General features: G+C 38.2%; 1 protein-coding gene across 1 annotated transcript; it reads right to left on the bottom strand.

Annotated features, from left to right (window-relative positions):
- Nucleotides 1-1,212: 1,212 nt before the first annotated feature.
- Nucleotides 1,213-20,392, bottom strand: LOC149839320 (serine/threonine-protein kinase PBL27-like). Its single transcript, XM_090002457.1, has 5 exons — nt 20,082-20,392; nt 19,394-19,593; nt 18,954-19,143; nt 5,784-6,175; nt 1,213-2,331 (listed from the first exon to the last, which is right to left on the bottom strand). The coding sequence occupies exons 1-5, from the start codon at nt 20,185-20,187 to the stop codon at nt 1,723-1,725; spliced, it is 1,497 nt and encodes a 498-aa protein (XP_089858583.1). The 5' UTR covers nt 20,188-20,392; the 3' UTR covers nt 1,213-1,722.
- Between the last annotated feature and the right edge of the window lie 1,999 nt (nt 20,393-22,391).

Here is a 22,391-nt window from a genome sequence, read left to right as displayed (position 1 = left end):
CAATTCTCACCGCACATCTCACTTGAGAACTGTGAGTGGGGCCCGCACACATCTCAATCAAGCGAGATGTGCAATGGGGGTTGAATATAACCGATGAATCAGTTATACATGCAAAGTATGACTTTATCTGCCATACTGTACAAATAATCAGCATGGTTAAGAGCTCTTGATGATTGAATTAACCAATGATTTGCATCTTTAGGGACACTTAAGATGTCAACAAAAAGAATAATCAAACATTTTTTCACAAAAAACTTTTGAAATGAAAATAAAAGTATTGTAAGTTACAAAAAAACAAATAAAAATTAAAACAGTTTTGGATGACACTTATAAATATGTAATATGGTTGTTATTTAGGAGGCTTCAAACTTCAAAGTGGTTGTATTCGCAAAAAGATGTTCAGGTCAAAAGAGAACAGCTCTATACCCACCAAGACTTCAAACCATAATTTGGATACAAACCAGTTCCAATTCCAATGGTTGGATCAGTTTAAGGTCTTTCAAGTACAAGCGATGGGTCATTATAGATCTGGATTAAAAAAAGGAAAAAGGGTTCTAGCTCAGGTTCAACAGGGGTTTAGACATGAGCCAAATGGATTGGATCAATCAGGGGCCCATTTAGGTATCAATGTGAATTATTTGAGTTGAATCTGATTGAGTATGGTCTAATATAACTATATGCTGTTGATTATATTCGTACTATGATTCCTCAAATTTATACTTATCACGAGTCTAACCAGGTTGCATTGATATAGGTCCTTTATTGAACCCTCTTGACATCCAAATCCTGCTGCATGAATCCAAGTGACATAAGAAAGACATATTAAATATAGATTGAATCTACACAACCTGCGCATATAAAGTCAAATAGAACTTTGAACATTTTAATATGTGAATTGAATTGAATACAAATTGGAACATTTTAAATATGAATTGAATTGATACAAGTTAAAAAGATGGCTCTTTGAAGAGAGAAGATGGACTTGGTAACTCATATCTCAACTTGGATGGACCAATGTGGGTCAAATATGGCCTAAAGGAAACATTAGGCATAGGACATGATAGAGAAGCAAAAATCTTTAATGCCTGAGCAGATTTGCTTCTAAAATCCCGGTTTGTAAAATATTTTAATCAAAGCATAAACAATGAGGCAAGCAACTAAATCACCCTCCACTGGAGTAGCTAGAAGACCAAAATTAAAAGGCAGATAGTCTTCCTCCAAAACTTCTCTACATTCATTTTGGGCACCATGAGGCCCTAAATACAACAGGAAGTGCAAAAGGTTGCACATTAAAACATGTCTAGTGAATTGTCCAACCTCATGACTACTGCAATTCTACATTTTATTAACTATTCCTTGTTTACCTTTTTTCCTTTCCCTAAAGAGAATGGGCACCCCTTCCACCCTTTGCCAACCAAAAGACGAGTTGCAAAAGTCTAGTTTGTAAGCAGCACAGTTCATCTGACCTGAGAAAACATACATAAACAGAAGTGCATGATACTGTACTAAATGGAACTCTGCTTCAACATCAAACTACCTTATTTGCTTGACTTGAAACCGGGAAACAAAATGAGAACGAGTGAATGAACTGCTAAAGAATCTCCTCTTGCATAGTTCTTAGGGGTGACATCCATTTCCAACTGCATCACATGTTTCCACCACAAACCAGTAGGCCGAAATGATGTTTTTACCACAGGGAAAAAAGACATTACTTGTTCCTGTTCAATCATTTGTGCTGTCAAAGCTTCCCTGTGTGGTCGCTTGCTTCCCGTCTCTCCAGTTCTCCCCCCACACTTTTGCCTCTGCGACAGCCCTCTCCCGATCAAGGTCTCGATTAGAGTTCCTGGCTCTTCCACCCTGAACTGGACTGTCCCTTTGAGAATCTGGTTTGTCTGAGCCATCAAAGTCCCATTTCCTTCCAGAACCACTTCCAGATTCAGCTCTGCCTACTTCTGGACCAAACCCGACTCCACGACCAGACTCCCTATGTCGAAAATCAGGAGAATTCTGGTGTGATGATTGAACAGAGTGTCTGCCACCTGGGGACTCCATTCCAGCCATTATATTCTTCCTCTCATACCTCGCTCTTGGTGTGGATGGGCCACCTCTACTATTTTGAACAGCAACAGCATTTGGGTCATACATTTGGGAAGCTAAATACGAGAGGGCAGTCACAACATCTCCGATGAGAGGCCGGGTTGCGGCTTGCTCTTGTAGACACATAGCAGCAACTGCAAGAGCTTGGTAAAGGCCTCTCATTGGGTATCGGCCTTGTAGCAGCGGGTCTGCCATCTTAGGGAACTTCCTGCGATCCTTGAACAGTGGACGTGCCTGCACAAAGTCAGCAAGAAGAAAATCAACATCAGCATTGTGCCAACTGCCAAAGACTGACATTCATATTGTGAATCAAAGCATCACAATATTGTGCATTTAAAGAGTAATGCTTACATTAACTTAACATCGTAAATTCGATTATGTTGAACAATCAAGATAAAACTAACAACGGCCCTCTGTATGCATTTATGAAAGAAAATACAACAACTACGTCTTCATCCTAAAACAATTGGGGTCGGCGATATGAACCAAAAAAGAAAATCATTCTGGGTCTTCCACATGAATCCTTCTCCTCCAATCATTTCTATCCAATGCCATGTCCTCGGTGAGGTTCAAAGCATTCATATCCTTTCCTATCATCTCCATCCAAGTCTTCTTAGGCCTACCCTGACCTCTTTTAACTAATATATTTTCCCATTTCTCCATCCTTCTAACTGGAGCATCATTAGGCCTTCGCCGAATATGTCCAAACCACCGTAAACGATTCTCTCTCATCTTATTTTCAATGGATGCAATGCCTACCTTCTTACGTATCTCCTTGTTTTGAATCTTATTTTTTATTGTATTTTCACACATCCATCTAAGCATACGCATCTCAGCTACACTCATTTTTTTGAATATGATGTCTTTTGGCAGCCCAACATTCCGTATCATATAGTAAAGCGGGCCTAATTGCCGTCTTATAAAACTTTCCCTTCAACCGCAATGGCATTCTACAATCGCACAACACTCCAGTTGCACTTTTCCATTTCATCCACCCAACCTTTATCCTATGATTTACATCTCCATCAATTTCTCCATACTTTTGAATGATAGATCCCAAATATTTGAAACAGTCATCCACCAGTATTTCTTGCTCACCAAGCTTCACTATACTTCCATCACTACTTCGTTGCTTACTAAACCGACATTCCATATATTTTGTCTTACTCTTACTCAACTTAAAACCTCTTTCTTCCAATGTCTATCTCCATAATTCTAACTTAGCATTAACCCCAACTCTAGAGTCATCAATCAAAACAATATCATCAGCAAACAACATACACCACGACACATTTTCTTGAATTGATCTCGTAAGCTCATCCATCACTATAGCAAATAGGAAAGGGCTTGCAGATCCTTGATGTAACCCAACCGTTATAGGAAAATTGGTTGTCACCCCTCCACAAGTGCGGACATTGGTTACTACTCCTTCGTACATATCTTTAATTATACTAATGTACTTGAGAGAAACACCTTTCTTCATCATTGTCCGCCAAAGAAGATCCCTAGGTACTTTATCGTATGCCTTCTCCAAATCAATAAAAATCATATGCAAATCTTTGTTCCTCTCTCTATATCTCTCAATAAGTTGTCTAAGAAAATGTATAGCTTCCATAGTTGATCTTCCAGGCATAAAACCAAATTGATTCTCCGATATCATGACAACCTTTCTCAACCTGTACTTAATCACCCTCTCCCAACGTTTCATAGTATGACTCATGAGTTTTATACCACTATAGTTTGTGCAATCTTGTATATCACCCTTATTCTTATATAGAGGCACCAAAGTACTCTTTCTCCACTCATTAGGCATCTTATTTGTCCGCCAAATCTTGTTAAAAAGATTTGTCAACCATTCTAAACCTTTCTCACCCAAGCATTTCCAAGCCTCGATAGGTATACCATCTGGGCCAACTGCCCTTCTTGATTTCATTTTCTTCAAAGCCTCTGCAATTTCTTTCTTTTGAATCTTGCGCATGTAGTCATGATTCATCTCATGAAAAGGAATGGAGAAGTCCCCAAGATCCTGAGCATGACTTCCATTAAATAGCTTATCAAAATAATCTTTTCATCTCTCCTTAATCTCCTCATCTTTGATTAAAACCCTTTGCGTTTAATCTTTGATACATCTAACCATTCCCAGATCCCTCGATTTCCTATTTCTCATCTTTGCAAGCCTATAAATATTCTTCTCGCCCTCTTTGGTATCCAACTTGTCATAAACCTCCTTATATACCTTATCCCTCGCGTTTCAAACTACTTTTTTAGCTTCCTTCTTTGCTATCATATACTTCTCCAAATTCTCATTATCATGACTCTTAGATTTCTATAATACTCTCTTTTAACCTTAATAGTTAATTTGACATCCTCGTTCCACCATGATGTATCCTTACCTAGCGGTGCACCGCCTTTAGACTCACCCAATACCTCCTTAGCCACCTTTCTCATGTCACCCGCTATCTTATTCCACATTGATTCTGAATCCTCCTCGAGACACCAATCAACCTCCTTAACTACCTGCTCTACAAACATTCCTTGTTTAGCTTCTTTCAGTGCCCACCACTTAATTCTAGGATCTATCCTATGTCTATCCCTTTTGCGGCATTTTCGAATTCTAAGATCTAAAATTAAGATTCTATGTTGTGTATCTACACTTTCTCTCGGTATAACCTTACAATCGATGCAACAACCCCTATCTTTTTTTGTAAGTAGGAAAAAATCTATCTGACTCGTATTAACCCCACTTTTAAATGTTACTAGGTGAGACTCCCTCTTCCTAAACCAAGTGTTTGATAAGATCATATCATAGGACAAACCAAAATCTAAAATCCTTTCTCCACTTTCGTTTCTTTCTCCTATACCATAGCCTCCATGGATACTCTCAAATCCATCCCTACTAATGCCTACATGTCCATTAAGGTCACCGCCGATGAAAAGCTTTTCTCCATAAGATATCCCTTGTACTACTCCATCTAAATCTTCCCAAAATTGACGCTTAATGGAATCATCTAAACCTACTTGAGGTGCATAAACACTAATAATATCCGTACCTAATACTAATTTAATAAGTAAAATCCTATCACCCTTCCTATGAACCTCAACTACATTATCTATAAACTCACGACTAATAACAATCTATTCCTATTTATTCCTATATACCAAATCTTATATCCCCAAGGTTCTATCACTTTTGCTTTCTCACCTACCCATTTGGTCACTTGTAGACATAAAATATTCATCTTTCTCCTACACATAACATCTACTAACTCTACCAACTTACCAGTTAAAGACCCTATGTTCCAAGTGGCTAACCTAATTTTATGGTCTTGAATGAGGGAACCCTTGCCTATTTGACACCACACCCGGGCGCCGGTGTGACGCGTCACTTCTGGGCGACGACCTAGAAACCCTTGCCCATTTATCACTGCCTTCAGGCCTATAGAGTACAACGCGTCGCTCAGTAGGGAACGCCCCAACGAAATTCTCATATTGGTTCATAATCATAGGGTGTGAAAGAAAATAGTACTGCAAAATATTTGTTTTTTCTAATAAACTGAACTGGCACTGGTCATGTTATAGGTGCTCGATCAATCAACTTTGGATGGGATCAAATTTTCTGTTCTCTAATTTTGAAGCTGACCTCTAACACTTCAATCAGCTTAGTAGAATGGAAAATATCAACTTACCCATGCAACAAGATTGTTCTCTCCAGCAGCACGGGTGTTGTCAATGGCTTTGCGTCCTGTAATGAGTTCAAGAAAAACCACACCAAAACTATAGACATCAGATTTCAGTGTCAGCTGTCCTGTCATGGCATATTCAGGAGCACAGTAGCCGTACGTTCCCATAACCCTTGTGGAGACATGAGTCTTATCACCAACTGGACCCAACTTTGCAAGCCCAAAATCTGACAACTTAGAATGAAATCCTTCGCCAAGTAATATATTGGATGATTTGAAATCCCTGTAGATAACAGGTGGGTTTGCTTTGTCATGCAAATATTCCAATCCCTTAGCTGCACCAGCTGCAATCTTCATCCTAGTGTTCCAGTCAAGTGGTTCCTTGTCTGGTGGAAGATCTGAAATGTACAAAAGCTGATAATTACTTTATAAATCTGATAACTCATAATTTAAACATGCATTGGAGAGCATGTTTCAAACTGTGTAAAAAAAAAAAAAAGAGTACCCCAATTTCTATCTTCCAAAAGCAAATTGCACAAACTTCAGCCCCAGATTGCAGGGTCATGGATTAATACACATTTAAAATTTTTGGCAGTTCTACAAAAAACAAGACCGTTCTCAAAAGTTTGTGCAACAAGAACAGCACAAAACAACTCAACATCCAAAAGAAATATTAATATAACTGTCCAAACCAACCTACAATAACATTTCTCAGCTATAGAATACAATTGAGAACTAGAGTTTTTCTTGGGGGGTGGGGGTGTGGAAGAGGGGGACTCACAACAATGCCAGAAAGTTCTAAAAACTATGTAATCACCATGAGTAACACAATCATGGAATACCAACAGATTCTTTCGACATATTAGATAACTAATATTAGAACTGTCAACATTTTCTTTTCAAAAATCTAGTTAGCTTAATGGCCACGAATCTATATAGGTTCTGCAATTCACTTTAACTCTCTTTTGAGCACACATCAGATAAGGAAACAAGTTTCTATCTTTTATAGGGTTGGTCAATATAAAAAAGGGACATACTCAGTGTTGTCTGCACTTGATATATACAGTGGAATGGCAAGCTTCTATCATTTATGGTTAAATTCTTTGTGCATAAAGTTGCGTGTGATCTGAGATACCCAGTGGAATGGCAAGCTTCTAAATTATGACATCCATTTTTTTTCCTTTGAGTTAGTACTATTGCTAAAAGCTTTCAAAATTTTTTGATTGTTACTGTTGACGTAAATGGAGAAGACAATAGAAAAGTAGCTATTTCATATGTCCACTTGGATCTAATAACAGCTACAATATCACAATGATAACAGAACTGAACATGAATTTGGCAATGAATGCACAATGATACAGAAGCAGCAGCCCCTTGTAATGTATTGGTTTATCTTTGGCATGGACTCAAGATGACGTATGAAGGATTCTTGTCCAAGAGGTTTCCGAAGTTGAGAACAGAAACTGCACTTTGTCAACAAGCAATACCACAAATTTTCCATATAACTTCAAGGAATAAAAGTGACAGACATTATACTTATATGTGATAGAGTTGGGAACATGAAAAGAATACCATGTCAGCATTCTTTTCCTTTATCCTTAAATTATGATATCCAAAATACCATGATGCCTATTTTACATGTAAGAGATTTTAAAAATAATACGTTGATATACATATTTATATTTTTGCAAAGGTAGAAAGAAGCTAAAAAGTCCGACTTAATTGGTGTTGGTATCAGATTAAAGGAAGGAAACAAATAGATAAAAGAATGAGAAAATACCTTTGACCACTTTCGATCATATTATGATCCCTGAAGAAGAAATATTGAAGATGAAACATCATTCTACAACACTAAGATATCATCTAATATAATAAATACTATCCAATCAACGCATGTTCATCAAACCTTTAACAGCACATTGCATTGAAAAATGTAGCATTATGGAACATGACTTATAGAGCCCCAGTTACATCCTTGAAAGAAATGTAAGCCGGATTTGAAGGAATATAGGATTGGACATGAAAATGTTGATGATCACAAAATCTTCATCAGTTCTACTCTAGGCATCTTTGTGGTATCAAAAACATATTGAACGACCCATAATTATGTGCCTCAAAAGAAACTATTGTTAAAATGTATGCATATATATGTATATATAACTATATATATGTATATATAACTATATATATGTATATATAACTATATTTATTAATGTTTCTTGTATTGGCCCACCAGAGAAATTTTGGTAATTTTACTCCTTGTAATAGGGACTGTCCACTAGGGACAGTTTAGTTTTTTCTATATTTATTTTTTATTTTCCTTTGTGTCCTTTTTACATTGTGTAAGGCATAATAGTCTAAAGACCATAGAGCCGTTGGGAGACCAAGGCCTCTCTTTGTATATAAATAGGGGCTTCTCCCCTCTCTTGTACTCCATGCTTCTCTTAAGCATTTGTTTTCAATAAAAACTATATTTTTTATATTCTTGTATTCTTATTTTGACTCTTTTGAGTAGTGTATATGCACTTTGTGTAGTGCCTTAGTGCTTTTGTATTGTCCTTATTGGACTTGTAATAGTACTTGTGCACTTTGTATTTATTTTTTCATATACTTCATTACATGGTATCAGAGCCACAATGCTCTTGGACTAGTGGAGAATCGTCATCAAGTGTTCGTGTTTTGCGGTGACTCTAGTGAAAGTGTTTTTCCACATCTAGCTCTTTCTCGCTCTTTTTCTACTTCCTTCCAAAAAGGAGCATGATCACAAGATAGACCTCTCCTTCAAACTTAATGGCACAAATTACATGATGTGGGTCTCCGCCATGAAAAACAATCTTAAAGGCAAGAACCTTTGAGGATACGTAATGGGCACTATTCCTGAGCCTCAATTGGTGCTCACCAAGAATGAAAAAGAATAAGTTAAAGCACTTGGAGGAGATGATCGTGTCAAAGTCATTTGTGATTATCAATCCAAAGTAAAAGATTGAGAATGTTGACATTAAAATATGTGATAATATTGATAAGTTTAAAAAGACCATTGAAGCTTGGTCACCTATGAAAGTCATTGTAAGAACACGAGCTCCTTCAAGGATGTTCACTAGATCACCAATAATGGACACTCAAAGAGTTTCACTAAAAATACCGAAATGAACACTCAAAAGAACCACAAGAAGGGTTCGTACCATGGTTGCCAGTTGAGGAAGCGGGAGCGGGAAGCGATACGGAAAGTTGAAGCGGGAAGCGAGGCACTTTCAAAATTTTAGGAAGCAGGAAGTGTGGGACGACTTAGGAGCGAACCAGGAAGTGTCTCGAAAGCGACCTAGAAAGCGAATTGGAAGCGAGCCGAAAGCGTCAAAAGAGAAAAAAAACATAAATAAAAATAAAAATACAAAAAATGAAAAAATGAGGGAAGCGAGGGGGGAGCGCGCTTTCCATAAATGGGAAGCACACTTTCCAAAAAAAACACACGCTTCCTAGCACGTTTCGTAAGCGTGACATTTTGCGCTTCGGAGAAGCGCGCTTCTCCAATTACCTAGGCGTTTCCCATAACTCTGGTTCATACACAAATACTCACTAAATGGGTTTCAAGAACAAGAGGAAAAATCAGTGTTGTGAAAAGCGTTGAGGCGTAGCGAGGCACTCCACCAAAATATGAGGTGAGGCGTAAAGCGTAAGCCTCAAAGTTTTTTTTTTTAAAACTTAAAAAAACTATAAAAAATATCTAAAATTATAAATAAATAAAAAAATCTTTATTGATGAAGCAACAACCAACAAGAAATAAAAAATCTCAAATAAATACTGAAAAAAATATGAGATTAACATGTAAAATTAACATTAATGCAACAACTTAATCTATATAAGTATCTAAAAAATAAAACATGGGCATTCATTAATTTAAAAATCGTTTCACTTTCTACAGCTGCATGCTTTCTTGAATTAAAAAAAAAATAAAAAATTTAAAAAAAAAGATAAACATCGTACATCTGCGCATGAACTGCAACATAGAATATCAGTAAGCATCCTTGTGGACAAAAAACAAACGAATTATTCTTTTCTAAAAAGAATCAAAACTGCCCTGGAACTTAACACATAGATCACTTTCTGTCAATGTGCTTAACACAGAAATTCAAAACTGTCATTAAGCTTAATACATCTATATCCTGTCATGGAACTTAACATAAATAAATTTCTGTCAATATCCTTAATACAAAAATTCATCAAAACCGAAAACATGCAATCAATCAAATAAATCTAAGTTGAAAAAGGAAATCCTATGTAATCAACATAGAACACTTTGTTTGCTGGGACCCAAGAATGCCAAAAATAAGAATGCACGAGAATTGTTTGTTGAAGTGTGCTACTCTTGGTTCTTTCTTATACCAGGTCTTTCTGACCCAGTTTAAACAAATTGAAATATTATGAACTGTATTTTGCAGTTGTTGTTACTTCAGAAATAAGTCTGACACATTAGAGGAAGCTGAGAGAGTAATGTTGGCGACATATTGTGAGAGAGCAGATGTAAAAGATGGGCAGACAATTCTGGATATTGGGTGTGGCTGGGGATCTCTTTCTATATACATTGCTCAGAAATACAATAATACCCATGTCACTGGAATTTGTAATTCTGAATTGATGCAGGCCTTCATTTGGTATGGTGTTACTGAAACCAGGAAAGGCAGATAGTTGAATGAGCACTGGTCACCTCCCCAATAGACAGAGGTGGACTAGGCATCACCAGGTTAGATGTCTTGAACAGAGCCCTGCTGGCAGACTGGGGGTGGGTGTGATGCACTGAAGACAAGATCTGACATTGGGTGGTTTCCAAACATGCCTTATTAAGTGCTGAGACTTCCCCTAGAGCTCGCATGTTTTCATGGTTGGTCTCTCTTGACAACCCAGTTTAACCTTAAAAAGAGAGACATTCATGTGGCCAGCAAATGCATTATGTGTGAACACGAGGAAGAAGACTATGCAGAGATCCTACCTTAACCGGCGTTTGGGGCTGTTGTTGTTGCGAGAAGGAGGTCGCCGACGACGGTGGTCCTGCTGTCGTGCACGAAAATGAGAGGGAGATGGGAGGCAGAGGGAGATAGGAGGTGAGAAAAAAATAAAAACACATAAAAGGGGTCGGTAGGGCTTTGTTTAAGCCCTATTTTTTTGGTCGAATGAGGGTTTTGACCCTCATTTGACCAAATAAATCAAGGCATGTGCACCTCAGTCCGAGGCGCGCCTTGTCTCAAGGCGTGCGCCTCAAGGCCTATGAGGCGCACACCTCAAGGGTATTGCGCCTTATGCCTGCGCCTCAAGGCACAAAGCCCCTCCCCTTGAGGCGAGGCACACTTTTTGTGCTTTGAGGCACGTTTTTAATAACACTGGGAAAAATAATATTTTTATTGATTGCAATCCACACAAAAAATATCAAATTCCCTTTGAAAGCTATACATAGAACCCTACCAACTCGAGTTTTTTTTCTTCAGGGGACAAGCAATGCTCAGGCTATCCACTGCATCTTGGCATGGGCGTGCACACACACAAAACCTTAGACCTTGGAATTTCTCTCAAATGAATACCTAATATATAACTATATCTAACAATGAAAGAAGTACAATAAACTTGTAAGACCAGAACAAATCTTTGCCTATTTCTAGTCTTCTTTCTTGCCCACCATATGTTGGACACAACTAGCTCATAATACTGGCTCAACTACTCTGCTCATTGGTTCATAAAGGTGTACTGTATAACCTTTTAATTAATATCCCAATATTTGTGAAATTAGGAAAGGACCATTTTAAAGTATTCATAACAACAATAAAGTATTGTTTTGAGTCTTGACCCCAGGCAGCCAATTGCCACAGCAAAAGTCAACAGTAGCTGAGTGTAATGAAATAAGCGGAAGAAACCAAGAATGCTAAAGCATTCACTATGTCCCACACGGACAAATGCAACAAGCACAAGAGAGAAAATCCACTAAGGGATATACAAAGGGCCTTATAAAAAGGCTACACACATGAAAAATAATATCACTATTATTGAAGAGGAGCTCTCAAGAGCAATACAACATACATGGGGGGTTCCCCCTATTTATAAGAAGAGGAGACCAAAGGGGCTCCCAATAGAGTCGTTGGGAGCCCCCAACGACTCCATTGTGGGGCCCCTTTTCGGTATCCAAAAAATACAAAAATAAAAATAAAAATAAAAATAAAAAATAGTGAAATACGAGAAACAAAATAAGTACCCCTATGGGGTACTTTGTGAAATGACCATAATACCCCTATCGGGTATTATGGTATTATTACATATGTTTTAACACCCCCCCTCAAACTTTACGGGGGAATGACCGAAAGTTTGCCAAGGAGGAACAAGAAGCGAGGAGCAGGCAGGGCTTTGGTGAAGAAATCAGCAAGTTGATATTCTGAAGTGACATATGGCAGTGTTACTGTCCCACGAAGATATTCATCACGTACATAATGACAATCCATTTCAATATGTTTCGTCCTCTCATGGAAAGTGTGGTTGCTGGCAATGTAGATAGCACTTTTGTTGTCGCAACAAAGCTTCGAAGCCCCGGTAATTTCGACTCCCATATCTTGAAGAAGACTTCGAAGCCACACCAGCTCCATTGTAGTGGTTGCCATAGCCCTGTATTCTGCTTCAGTAGAAGACAATGAGACTTTCTGCTGTTTCTTGCACCTCCAAGCAATTAGCGAATCTCCTAGGAATACACAAAAGCCAGTAGTTGAGATTCGATCATTTGGGTTTCCTCCCCAGTCAGCATCAGTATAAGCTAGTAAATCTAAGGAAGAGATTGAGGATAGGAATAGCCCTTTAGTCAAAGTATTTTTAATATATCGAATGATCCGGAGCACAGCACTCATATGCACAGATGTAGGAGCATGCTGAAATTGGCTTGCAGAGTGCACAGCATGAGCAATATCGGGCCTGGTGATAGTCAGATAGGTGAGGGAGCCTATGAGTTGCCTGTAGGGCGTAGGATCGTCCAGCAGAACTCCATCCTCCAGTCGTAGTTTAGCATTGATAACCTCGGGAGTCTCCACCTTTTTATCATCTGAAATCCCAGATTTGGAGCATATGTCTGCAGCAAGCTTCATTTGTGACAGTATATACCCTCGAGGAGAGTATGCAACTTCTATGCCAAGAAAGTACCTGAGAAAACCCAGATCAGACATATCAAAATTATGTTTTAACATATTTTTAACTTTAAGAATACCGCTTTCATCATTGCCAGTGATGATCATATCATCAACATAAAGCAGAAGGATGATGATACTATTACCTGCATTTTTAACAAAAAGAGCAGTGTCAGTATAACATGAGCGAAATCCCAATTGTAACATGATAGCACTAAATCTATCATACCAAGCCTTAGGGGCTTGTTTAAGACCATATAAGGCTTTTAATAACCGAAGGGTTTGACCTTGGTTAACACTGATTCCCGGCGGAGGATCCATATATACTTCTTCATTCAACTGACCATTAAGAAAGGCATTTTTAACATCTAATTGGAATATAGGCCATTTCTTAGATGATGCTACCGCAATTAAAGTTCTAACGCTTGTCATGCGAGCCACGGGAGCAAAAGTCTCCTCATAATCGATGCCATATTCTTGTGAGTATCCCTTAGCAACTAATCTAGCTTTATAGCGCTCTAGGGAACCATCACTTTTTGTTTTGACTTTGTAGACCCATCGACATCCTATAGCTTTCTTATTTGGAGGAAGGTGAACTATTTCCCAAGTTTTAGCTTTATTTAAAGCATCTAGTTCAACTTTCATTGCTTCAACCCAATGAGGTATACTTTTTGCTTGATTATAATGGGAGGGTTCATAGTAAGAATGCAAGGCTATTAGACAAGCTCTATATTTAGGTGAAAGAGTTTCATATGAGACAAACCTATTAGGTGGAATTGATTCTCTAGAAGAACGCCTAAGGGAGGTTTCTTCTAGGGGTTCATTAAGCCGCAAGAATTTTTCTAAAGCACTAATAGGTTGGGCTTCCTCACGCCGAGTGTATACTTGGAGATTGTCACCATTAGTTGGTGATACATCATCATCATGAGAATCATGAGTATTTTCTAAAATTTCCGGATGACTCAAAGAGTCATCATTTGAATCTTCTAAAAGATCATTGATAAACATATAATCAATTTCATTTGATTTTTCCAATATGTCAAATCCATTTTCATCTTCTAGAAAGGTTACATCTTTGGAGACAAATAACTTATTGTTTTTATGATCAAAGCATCTATAGCCTTTTTGATTTTCACCATATCCTAAAAATACACATTCTATTGCTTTAGGTGACAATTTATCTCTTTTATGTAAAAGAACAAAGCATTTACACCCAAAAATCCGAAGACGATTGTAGTCGGGTGTCATATTAAAAAGTTTTTCATAAGGGGAGATATTATTCAATTTTGAAGATGGCATCCTATTGATTAAATAGGTGGAGGTTAACACGGCTTCGGCCCAAAAATTTTTAGGAATATTTTTAGAAATGAGTAAGGATCTAGTGGTTTCCAAAATATGCCTATGTTTTCTTTCCGCTAGACCGTTTTGTTGAGGAGTTCTTGGGCAAGATTTTTGATGACAAATGCCATGTTGTTTTAGATATGCTTGAAAATCATTTGATAAGTATTCTCCACCCGAATCGGATCTAAGAATGGATATTTGACTTTGAAATTGATTTTGAATTTTTGCATGGAATTCTTTAAAGAAGTTAAAAACTTCCGATTTAAAGTTAAGAAAATAAATCCATACATATCTAGTATAATCATCAATAAAAGTAACATAATATGAATAACCACCTTTAGATAGAACCGGAGATGGCCCCCAAACATCGGAATGCACCAATTCAAAAGGTCTTGTTGTCACAAAGGATCTAATAGGAAAAGGAGTAGACTTCATTTTGCCAAAAATGCAATCTTTGCAATTGATATCTTTTTCTTTACAAAACTTGTGTCCAAAAGGAAAAAGATACATTTTAGAGTAACTTGGATGTCCAAGCCTTTTATGCAAAGTTTCAATATTTTTGTCTTGGACATAAGTACAAAATGAGGTATTTGGAAGCATTAAATTATCCATAAAATAAAGGTCTCCCTTCCTATGGCCTTGCCCAATCCGCTTCCCGGACCGGAGATCCTGCACAAAGCACCCTTGGGATGAGAAAGATATTTCACATCCATGGTCGGCTATTTGAGAAACGGAAAAGAGGTTAAGATTTAGTTTTGGAACTATTCTAACTTTTGGAACAAGAAAATTTTGAACATTTTTAGAATCAAGAGTTCCAACACCATTTATTTTGAGAAAAGTTCCATCGGCCGTAGAGACACAAGACATTTTTGAATTGGTGTGCACATTGGTTAATGCATTTTCATGAGGGGTCATGTGAAAAGAAGCTCCGGAATCTAAAATCCAAGAGTACGTACCGGGAGGTGATGATGAGGCAATGGCGGCACCGGAGGTGGAAGAAGTGACCTTTAAGATTTGTTGAAGAGCCAAGGAGATTTGTCCAAGAGTGTCTTTGAGATCCCCGTTCTTGCCGTCATCTTCTTTGGTGGTGGATTCTTCAACGGAAGCCACCTTTGGCTTGAATGCCCCATTTAGCTTTGGGCAAACGGGTTTAATATGTCCCGGCTCATAACAATGGTGACATATAATCATTTTTCTTCCACCACTCCCTTGCTTACCAAAATGAGGTGGTTTGTATGTTTTAACATGATTGCCGGGTTTAGATACGGCAAGAACTTCCTCTATGCTTTTACCCATGCTATGCCTAGTCTCTTCTTGAGTAATCTCGGCAATAGCTTCTTCTAAGGGAGGAAACGTGGATCTATGGAGAAGTGAGGATCTCACTTGTTCAAATTCGGGACGAAGCCCAAATAAAAATTGAAACAATCTATCTTGTTCCATTTGTTTTTGTCTTAGAACCACATCCTCCATAGATACCCATTTAGGCTCTAAAAGAGCCAATTCATCCCACAAAGGATTTAGAGCACTATAGTAATCTTGTATGCTCATGTCGCCTTGTTTTGTGGTTCTTACTTTTTCTTGCAAGAAATAAGCTCTTGCAAGATCCTTTTGGGTAAACATACCCTTCATAAAAAACCAAGCTTCATTTGCCCGGCGGAATTTTGCAATATTTGCACATACCTTAAGTTCGACATTATTCATAAACCATGCAAGGATTTTTGCATGGTTGCTCTCCCAATCTTCCATTTGATGATTATAATCTTCAATGGCCTTGAGACGAGCATCGCCTTCAAGTGCTTTCTCTTGATCTCCTTCCATCTTTGTGAGCTTAAGTTGGGGTTCCGGAACGGTTCCCATTACATAACCCCAAAGCTTCTTGCCTTTGAGATTATTCTCCATTGCGGATGCCCACATCATGTAATTTTTTCCATTGAGTTTGAATGATAGATCGATCTTGACTTCCATTGCTACACAAGGAAGATGTGAGAAAGAAAGGAAGTAGAGAGAGACAAGATTTTACCTTTAGAAGATCTTATGGCTCTGATACCATGTAATGAAATAAGCGGAAGAAACCAAGAATGCTAAAGCATTCACTATGTCCCACACGGACAAATGCAACAAGCACAAGAGAGAAAATCCACTAAGGGATATACAAAGGGCCTTATAAAAAGGCTACACACATGAAAAATAATATCACTATTATTGAAGAGGAGCTCTCAAGAGCAATACAACATACATGGGGGGTTCCCCCTATTTATAAGAAGAGGAGACCAAAGGGGCTCCCAATAGAGTCGTTGGGAGCCCCCAACGGTCACATATGTGACCGTTGGGGGCCCCAACGACTCCATTGTGGGGCCCCTTTTCGGTATCCAAAAAATACAAAAATAAAAATAAAAAGAAAAATAAAAAATAGTGAAATACGAGAAACAAAATAAGTACCCCTATGGGGTACTTTGTGAAATGACCATAATACCCCTATCGGGTATTATGGTATTATTACATATGTTTTAACACTGAGATGCTCAGGGGATCTCCAAATATCACAATGCTGAGCTAATGTGGCTGATACCTTGACAAATATTGGCCGCAATTTCTTTTTCTTTGTGAGAATCTGCTTGTAACAGTCATTTTCAAAACCAATCTTTACATCTCAACAAAGACTCAAAAGAAAAAAAATCTTTGGTCTTCAAGTTCGTCCTTGACAAGCAAAATTTCTAGTTTTTAATGAATGACCAAGATTTCTAACTGAATACTAAGAAAATCATCTAACTAAGACCAAACTACCCTAATCAAAACATCATTTTCCCGACAAACAAAAATTGCTCCAAGTAAAAATGTCCACTTTGATCCTTATTAAAATTCACCATGTTATCAACCATTGTGACAGTTGCATCCTTAGATATGCCAAGCCAAACAGATCAAAACACATATACATTAATTTAAGCAACTTCCAATAAGATTAAATGTTCTCCAGTCAATAAATGGAAAGTCCAGTCACCTCTTGAACTATGTCAGATGGACAAGCTTCCTTATCGTTTCACGGTATCCCCTTGTATACTATTCCCAGTCAAACAATACAGGACCCTATAATTTGGACCTACGGGATTAGCCTTCAATGTACCTCCACCTAAACTTTCTTGGAGCCCGTCATTTTACTAAAACAAGGATATTTCTTCCATCTTCATGCCATAAGATCATCAGATACTGCCTTTCTTTCATGACTATCTTCCCCAAGTAATTATAAGGATTAAATAATCCTCCTCTGTTACACCAGAAAGGATAATGTTTAAATGAAATTTCAATGGTCAAGTCACAAACTTCTATTGAAAGACATTAAAAATAGGCTTCATGTGAATAGAACATCCCTCAGATATACATCTTGGATTTTAGAAACTGAACGTCAAGTGGAGACTAAAACTGAATTTCATATTATCCGACTTAGCAGCTCTACTATCTGGCTGCAACCGGATTGCACTCACATATGCTGGGAAGCAACACCATTATCCATGCTTATCACAAACAACCTCAAAGACGTAAGCAGATAAGAACTTGGAAGCATGACTAAACCTGAATAAAATCAACCCAAACTTACCTTTTTTATTACATTCATCATGATCTATCACTTAAAGACAACATCTCTTCCTGCTTGATAATAATTGCTTAGAAGGTGATTGGTTCAATTTTGGACCAATTTCAAGATGTGACTGGTGAGGCAATCTAAAAATGAAGTTTCAGCTTCAAATATGTAGACCCAATATGGAGAAATCTCCTCTTTTACTCTTCACTCGCTGAACTAAGCATATGAGAACCTCATACACCATGTCTCCTTGGTGCTTCTTGGGAGACGAGATGCATTTATAAAAAAGGCAAGTACATAAAATTCCTATACATGATTGATTAAGTGAAACAACATCCACCAAAGAAGGCTCATATATTTCCTAGTTCCAATAGCATGATACTTGGTGAACATAAAAAACACTTGGAGCATGGACAGATGAATACTAATATTGCACAGAAAGTATGACCTCATAGAGGAAGGGATACTTGATGTTTGTTCTTCTCAGTGACCTTCATAAATCCAAACATGACTAATTATTCTATATTTTTCATGTGAAGAATGTTTTGGATTGATGTTGAGAAAACCTTTGCAAGGACTGCTTGAACAAGAAAGAAATAGATGAGGCCAATGAACAATATCATCACAATGACTCCTATTGGTGTAAACAGAAAATCCAATTTAATATCTCATTTCTTGGATACCGGTCTAACATGTATGAAAGAAAGAAAAGAAGATGATGAACAAAAACAGCATCATCTCAACAATTTCACAAGAATGTGTCACAACTAAGATGGCCAAATCGGACCCATTAAGATGTTTCATTAGGCAATTAACTGCAGAAGAGTAATAGGTTACCAAGGAGATGCCAAAGAGTACCCTTTAAGATGCTTACTTTAGACAATTACTTGCAAAAGAGTAGCAGGTTATTAAACCTATACTTAAGAAGCTAAAAAACAATTAAAGCAACCTAAACAAAGAGGAATACGTTTGGGCCACATATGTCATTAGGTAGTGCACACTATTAGCAGTTATTTACAGGTTCTCAATGTGCAAAACACAAGCTGATGCAGTATTTTATCAAAAAAAAGTATTCAACAGAATTTCAAAAAATCAAGCGTGCCGTTTAACCATGTAAATGATCCTCCAGTGACCCCAATGGCATAAACTCATAGACTAGGAGGCGTTGATCTCCATCAGCACAATAACCGATCAAATTGACAAGGTTAGGATGGTGCAAAAGGCTGAGCATCAGAACCTCCACCAAAAATTCTCTGTTCCCTTGTAGGCCATTTCTGTCAAGTTGCTTCACAGCAACCACCTGCAATGTTCACAAGTACTGAGAAAAGATCCAGGAATTGATTCGGTAAGTAACCTGACATCACCACTTCATAAGTCACAAAGTGTAGCAAAAACAAAACTGATACAGGTGGAGCAATATGCGCCCTCAAAAAACACAGTGGGCGTAAAGAGATCATCCACTGATTGTCACCGTATCTTGCAGCATTTTGATTACATATAAGTAGCAAAAGTTCAAAACACACAACAAGGCCAGAGTAAACCAACTGAACCTGTCCTGTGCTCTCCAACCGACCCTTGTAAACACGGCCAAAGCCACCCTCTCCCAGAAGACATTCCTGCCTAAAATTCTTCGTTGCCGCAGCAAGCTCTCGGAAGGTAAATGTCTGCGCAGCAATATGCGGTGTTGATCCATCTTTTGGAGTAGAATTTTCCTTCTTAGAATCAGCACCACTCCTAGATTTGGATTTATCTGCATCCCAACTCAAATCAATACAATTTCTACCATTCTTGGCAAGATCATCACAAGTCAATCAGCTACACTATACACGTTAAACTTTAAAATCAGCAATACCCATTTTTTTTTAGAATCTCATAATTCACATTGACAAACACACTTCACATTACATTCAGTAGTATACCAATTCAATCATCTACAAGATTCATAATCAAATTCTCCTTCAATATCTTCTAAATGATAAAGAGAACTCCCTAAAACATCCATTAAATGGAAAAATAAAAAGATTAGAATGGACCACCAAACAAATTGTGCCTAAAAATGAAGAATCCAAGAAAATCTGAAATTCCGGAAAGAAGAGAAAGCAAAAAGCTCTGCACAATTCTCACAACAACCCCAAGGACAAAGGCTATCAAATGGTTAACAAGAACAGCAAAACAACGAAATTGGAAAAAAAGAAGACAACTGAATCTACAACCATTTCTACTCGGAATCGACCTGACCTGAGGCCACTCTGTTGACATGAGAACCAGTTGAGATCTGACCATCCTTCCCCCCCTCATGCTTCACATCCTTCTTCTTGGATCCAAAGCAAGGGAAGCAATCCATCCTCAAATCCACTAAGCAACCATGAAAAAACTATCAACCCAAGGCAATTCTACTCACAAATAAAGCAACACCCAGATCGTGAAATCCAGCAACACCCACAAAGATCCCACCTTTCTGTTAGGTTTCCTCCCCCCACCCACACCACTCACCAAGAATAAAAAACCCCCTCCTTCTCCTCTCACCCTTCATGTATAGATCCAACCAAAACTGCTTCACTTTCAAATCTCACATTCTCCCAATGGTGAGGGCAGGATTCTACATTCGTCATCTCCAACATCATATCTCTCTCTCAGATCACAACTCACTCAAAGGAGATTACACACCCAAGGGGAACCGTTGCTAAGAAAAATATGAGGATGTTAGAGAATATAAATCTGTATGACATCATAAGTATGTCAAATTATAACAATACCCCTGTATTTGGATAAATCTAACCAGAGCACAAAACTTGGTTGAAATTGCAAGCAAGGACCAACAGCCAAATCTAAGATAAAGATGCCCTATAAGCCATACTACATAAAAAATGAAGTTTAACCATAGGGGATCTAAACTAGAGCTTATAATTTCATGGATGGAAGGTCAACTCTTATGTGGTTTGGCAAGCTCGGGTTAGGTTAAGGTCAATTACTTGGGTGGTATGGGTATGAACCCAAGGGCTCATGGTTGAGTTGACTCACAGATGTCTGGTCTTACTCTTACTAGGCCCTCCACAAAGTAATGCTTCTTGTAGTATGCTTCACACTCTATCTTGAGGTAGCAATGCATCTTCTTATTTTTAAGATTGTCTTGGTTGAAATTGGTGCATTAAGAGATCCAACTGGAGTGGCATTGAGGATGGTTGAGTTAGGAGAGCTTTAGCTGCAATTTTCTATGGATTGTGGTGAACTAAGCTAAGTCAACTTGTATGATCTTTGGACTAAAGAATCGTAACAAAGAAGTTTGGTATTTGATATTATCGGATCAATAGCAATTGTGAATGTCACCAATTTGACTGGACGTCACAAGTTCGAAACCTACGGGTGTCATCCCTTGCCGCAAGGTCGCAGCTGGGTGTATTCTCCGGTGGCATGGGGGACTTCAAGGGTTGTACCCATAGTTGGCTCACTTGGTAACTCGGTCAAAAATCATTTAGGGTCTAATTTGTAACTCAGCGTGACTCGATGAGTTAACTCGGATGACTCGGTAACTCGTCGTGATGTCCTTCAGCTTGAACCTCCTTGGGTCGACCCACCTAACTAGGTGTGGGGAACCCTTGTAAGTAGCCAACACCATTTAGCACCAAAGAAAAGAAATATTATTTCATTCATTTTCATTTGAAGTTCCCAAGTCTTGCATGCCAAACATGACCAGGGTCAGGTGAGCCCTTTGGCAGGTTGCCCAAGTTGCAAAGTGAGAAGAATCAAGCACAAAGGAGTTGGAAGAGAAAAAGAAAGGACAGACAAAATACAGATTAAAAGGTTTTGAGTTTGTGGGAGACATCTTTTTCTCTCTTAAAAAAAATGGGTGGTACCACATTTTATGAGGAACTTGGTACATCAAATATTTTACTGTTCTAAAAAAGAAATTAAGTATATCTGAAGATTCTGAACAAGTGGTGGCCTAACAAAATGACCAATGGAAGCCACTAGAGTGTCTATATATGTTTTTTTTTTTTAATTTATAACTCGAAGAAACCACACTCAGTACAAATACCTGATCGTGTTGGCTCAGCCTGCCATACCTACTGTCGTTGTACCGCCAGCCTAAAACTCAGAGACTAGGACCCTTGCGCCCGGGGCCTATGTTTTTAATCATATGAAATGGAGACCTTGCAAAATGGTAAGAGTGTCAATAGGTCGGGTTTACCCGGACCCGACCCAGACCAAACCCTATAGGATCCGGGTATGGTGACAATTATGAAGATCTGATTAAGACCTGGGTTCAGACCGGCCTGAAGGCCCAATTAATACATGGACCTGAGTATAATTTTTGAAATTTTATACTAGACCTGGACCCGTCCCAAGTTTCGATTAAGACCGACAATTTTTTAATATAAAAATGATCAAAAATATCATTTTACCGGGTATGGACCTGGTCTGGTTCATGTAGTTCTTGTCGGATCTGGGTATGATTTATCTTATAGTAGACCCGATTAGACCCGGGTCCGAACCCAATACCATAAACGAAAATCTGGTTCAAGTCTGGTTTCGCCTGGATCTGAACCA

The sequence above is a fragment of the Nuphar pumila genome, chromosome 4, assembly GCF_984573655.1.
Source record: "Nuphar pumila chromosome 4, dmNupPumi1.hap1.1, whole genome shotgun sequence".
In the NCBI taxonomy this organism is placed as follows: Eukaryota; Viridiplantae; Streptophyta; class Magnoliopsida; order Nymphaeales; family Nymphaeaceae; genus Nuphar; species Nuphar pumila.
The sequence above is the reverse complement of the archived record's forward strand: the minus strand, read 5'-3'. Positions and strand labels throughout refer to the sequence as shown.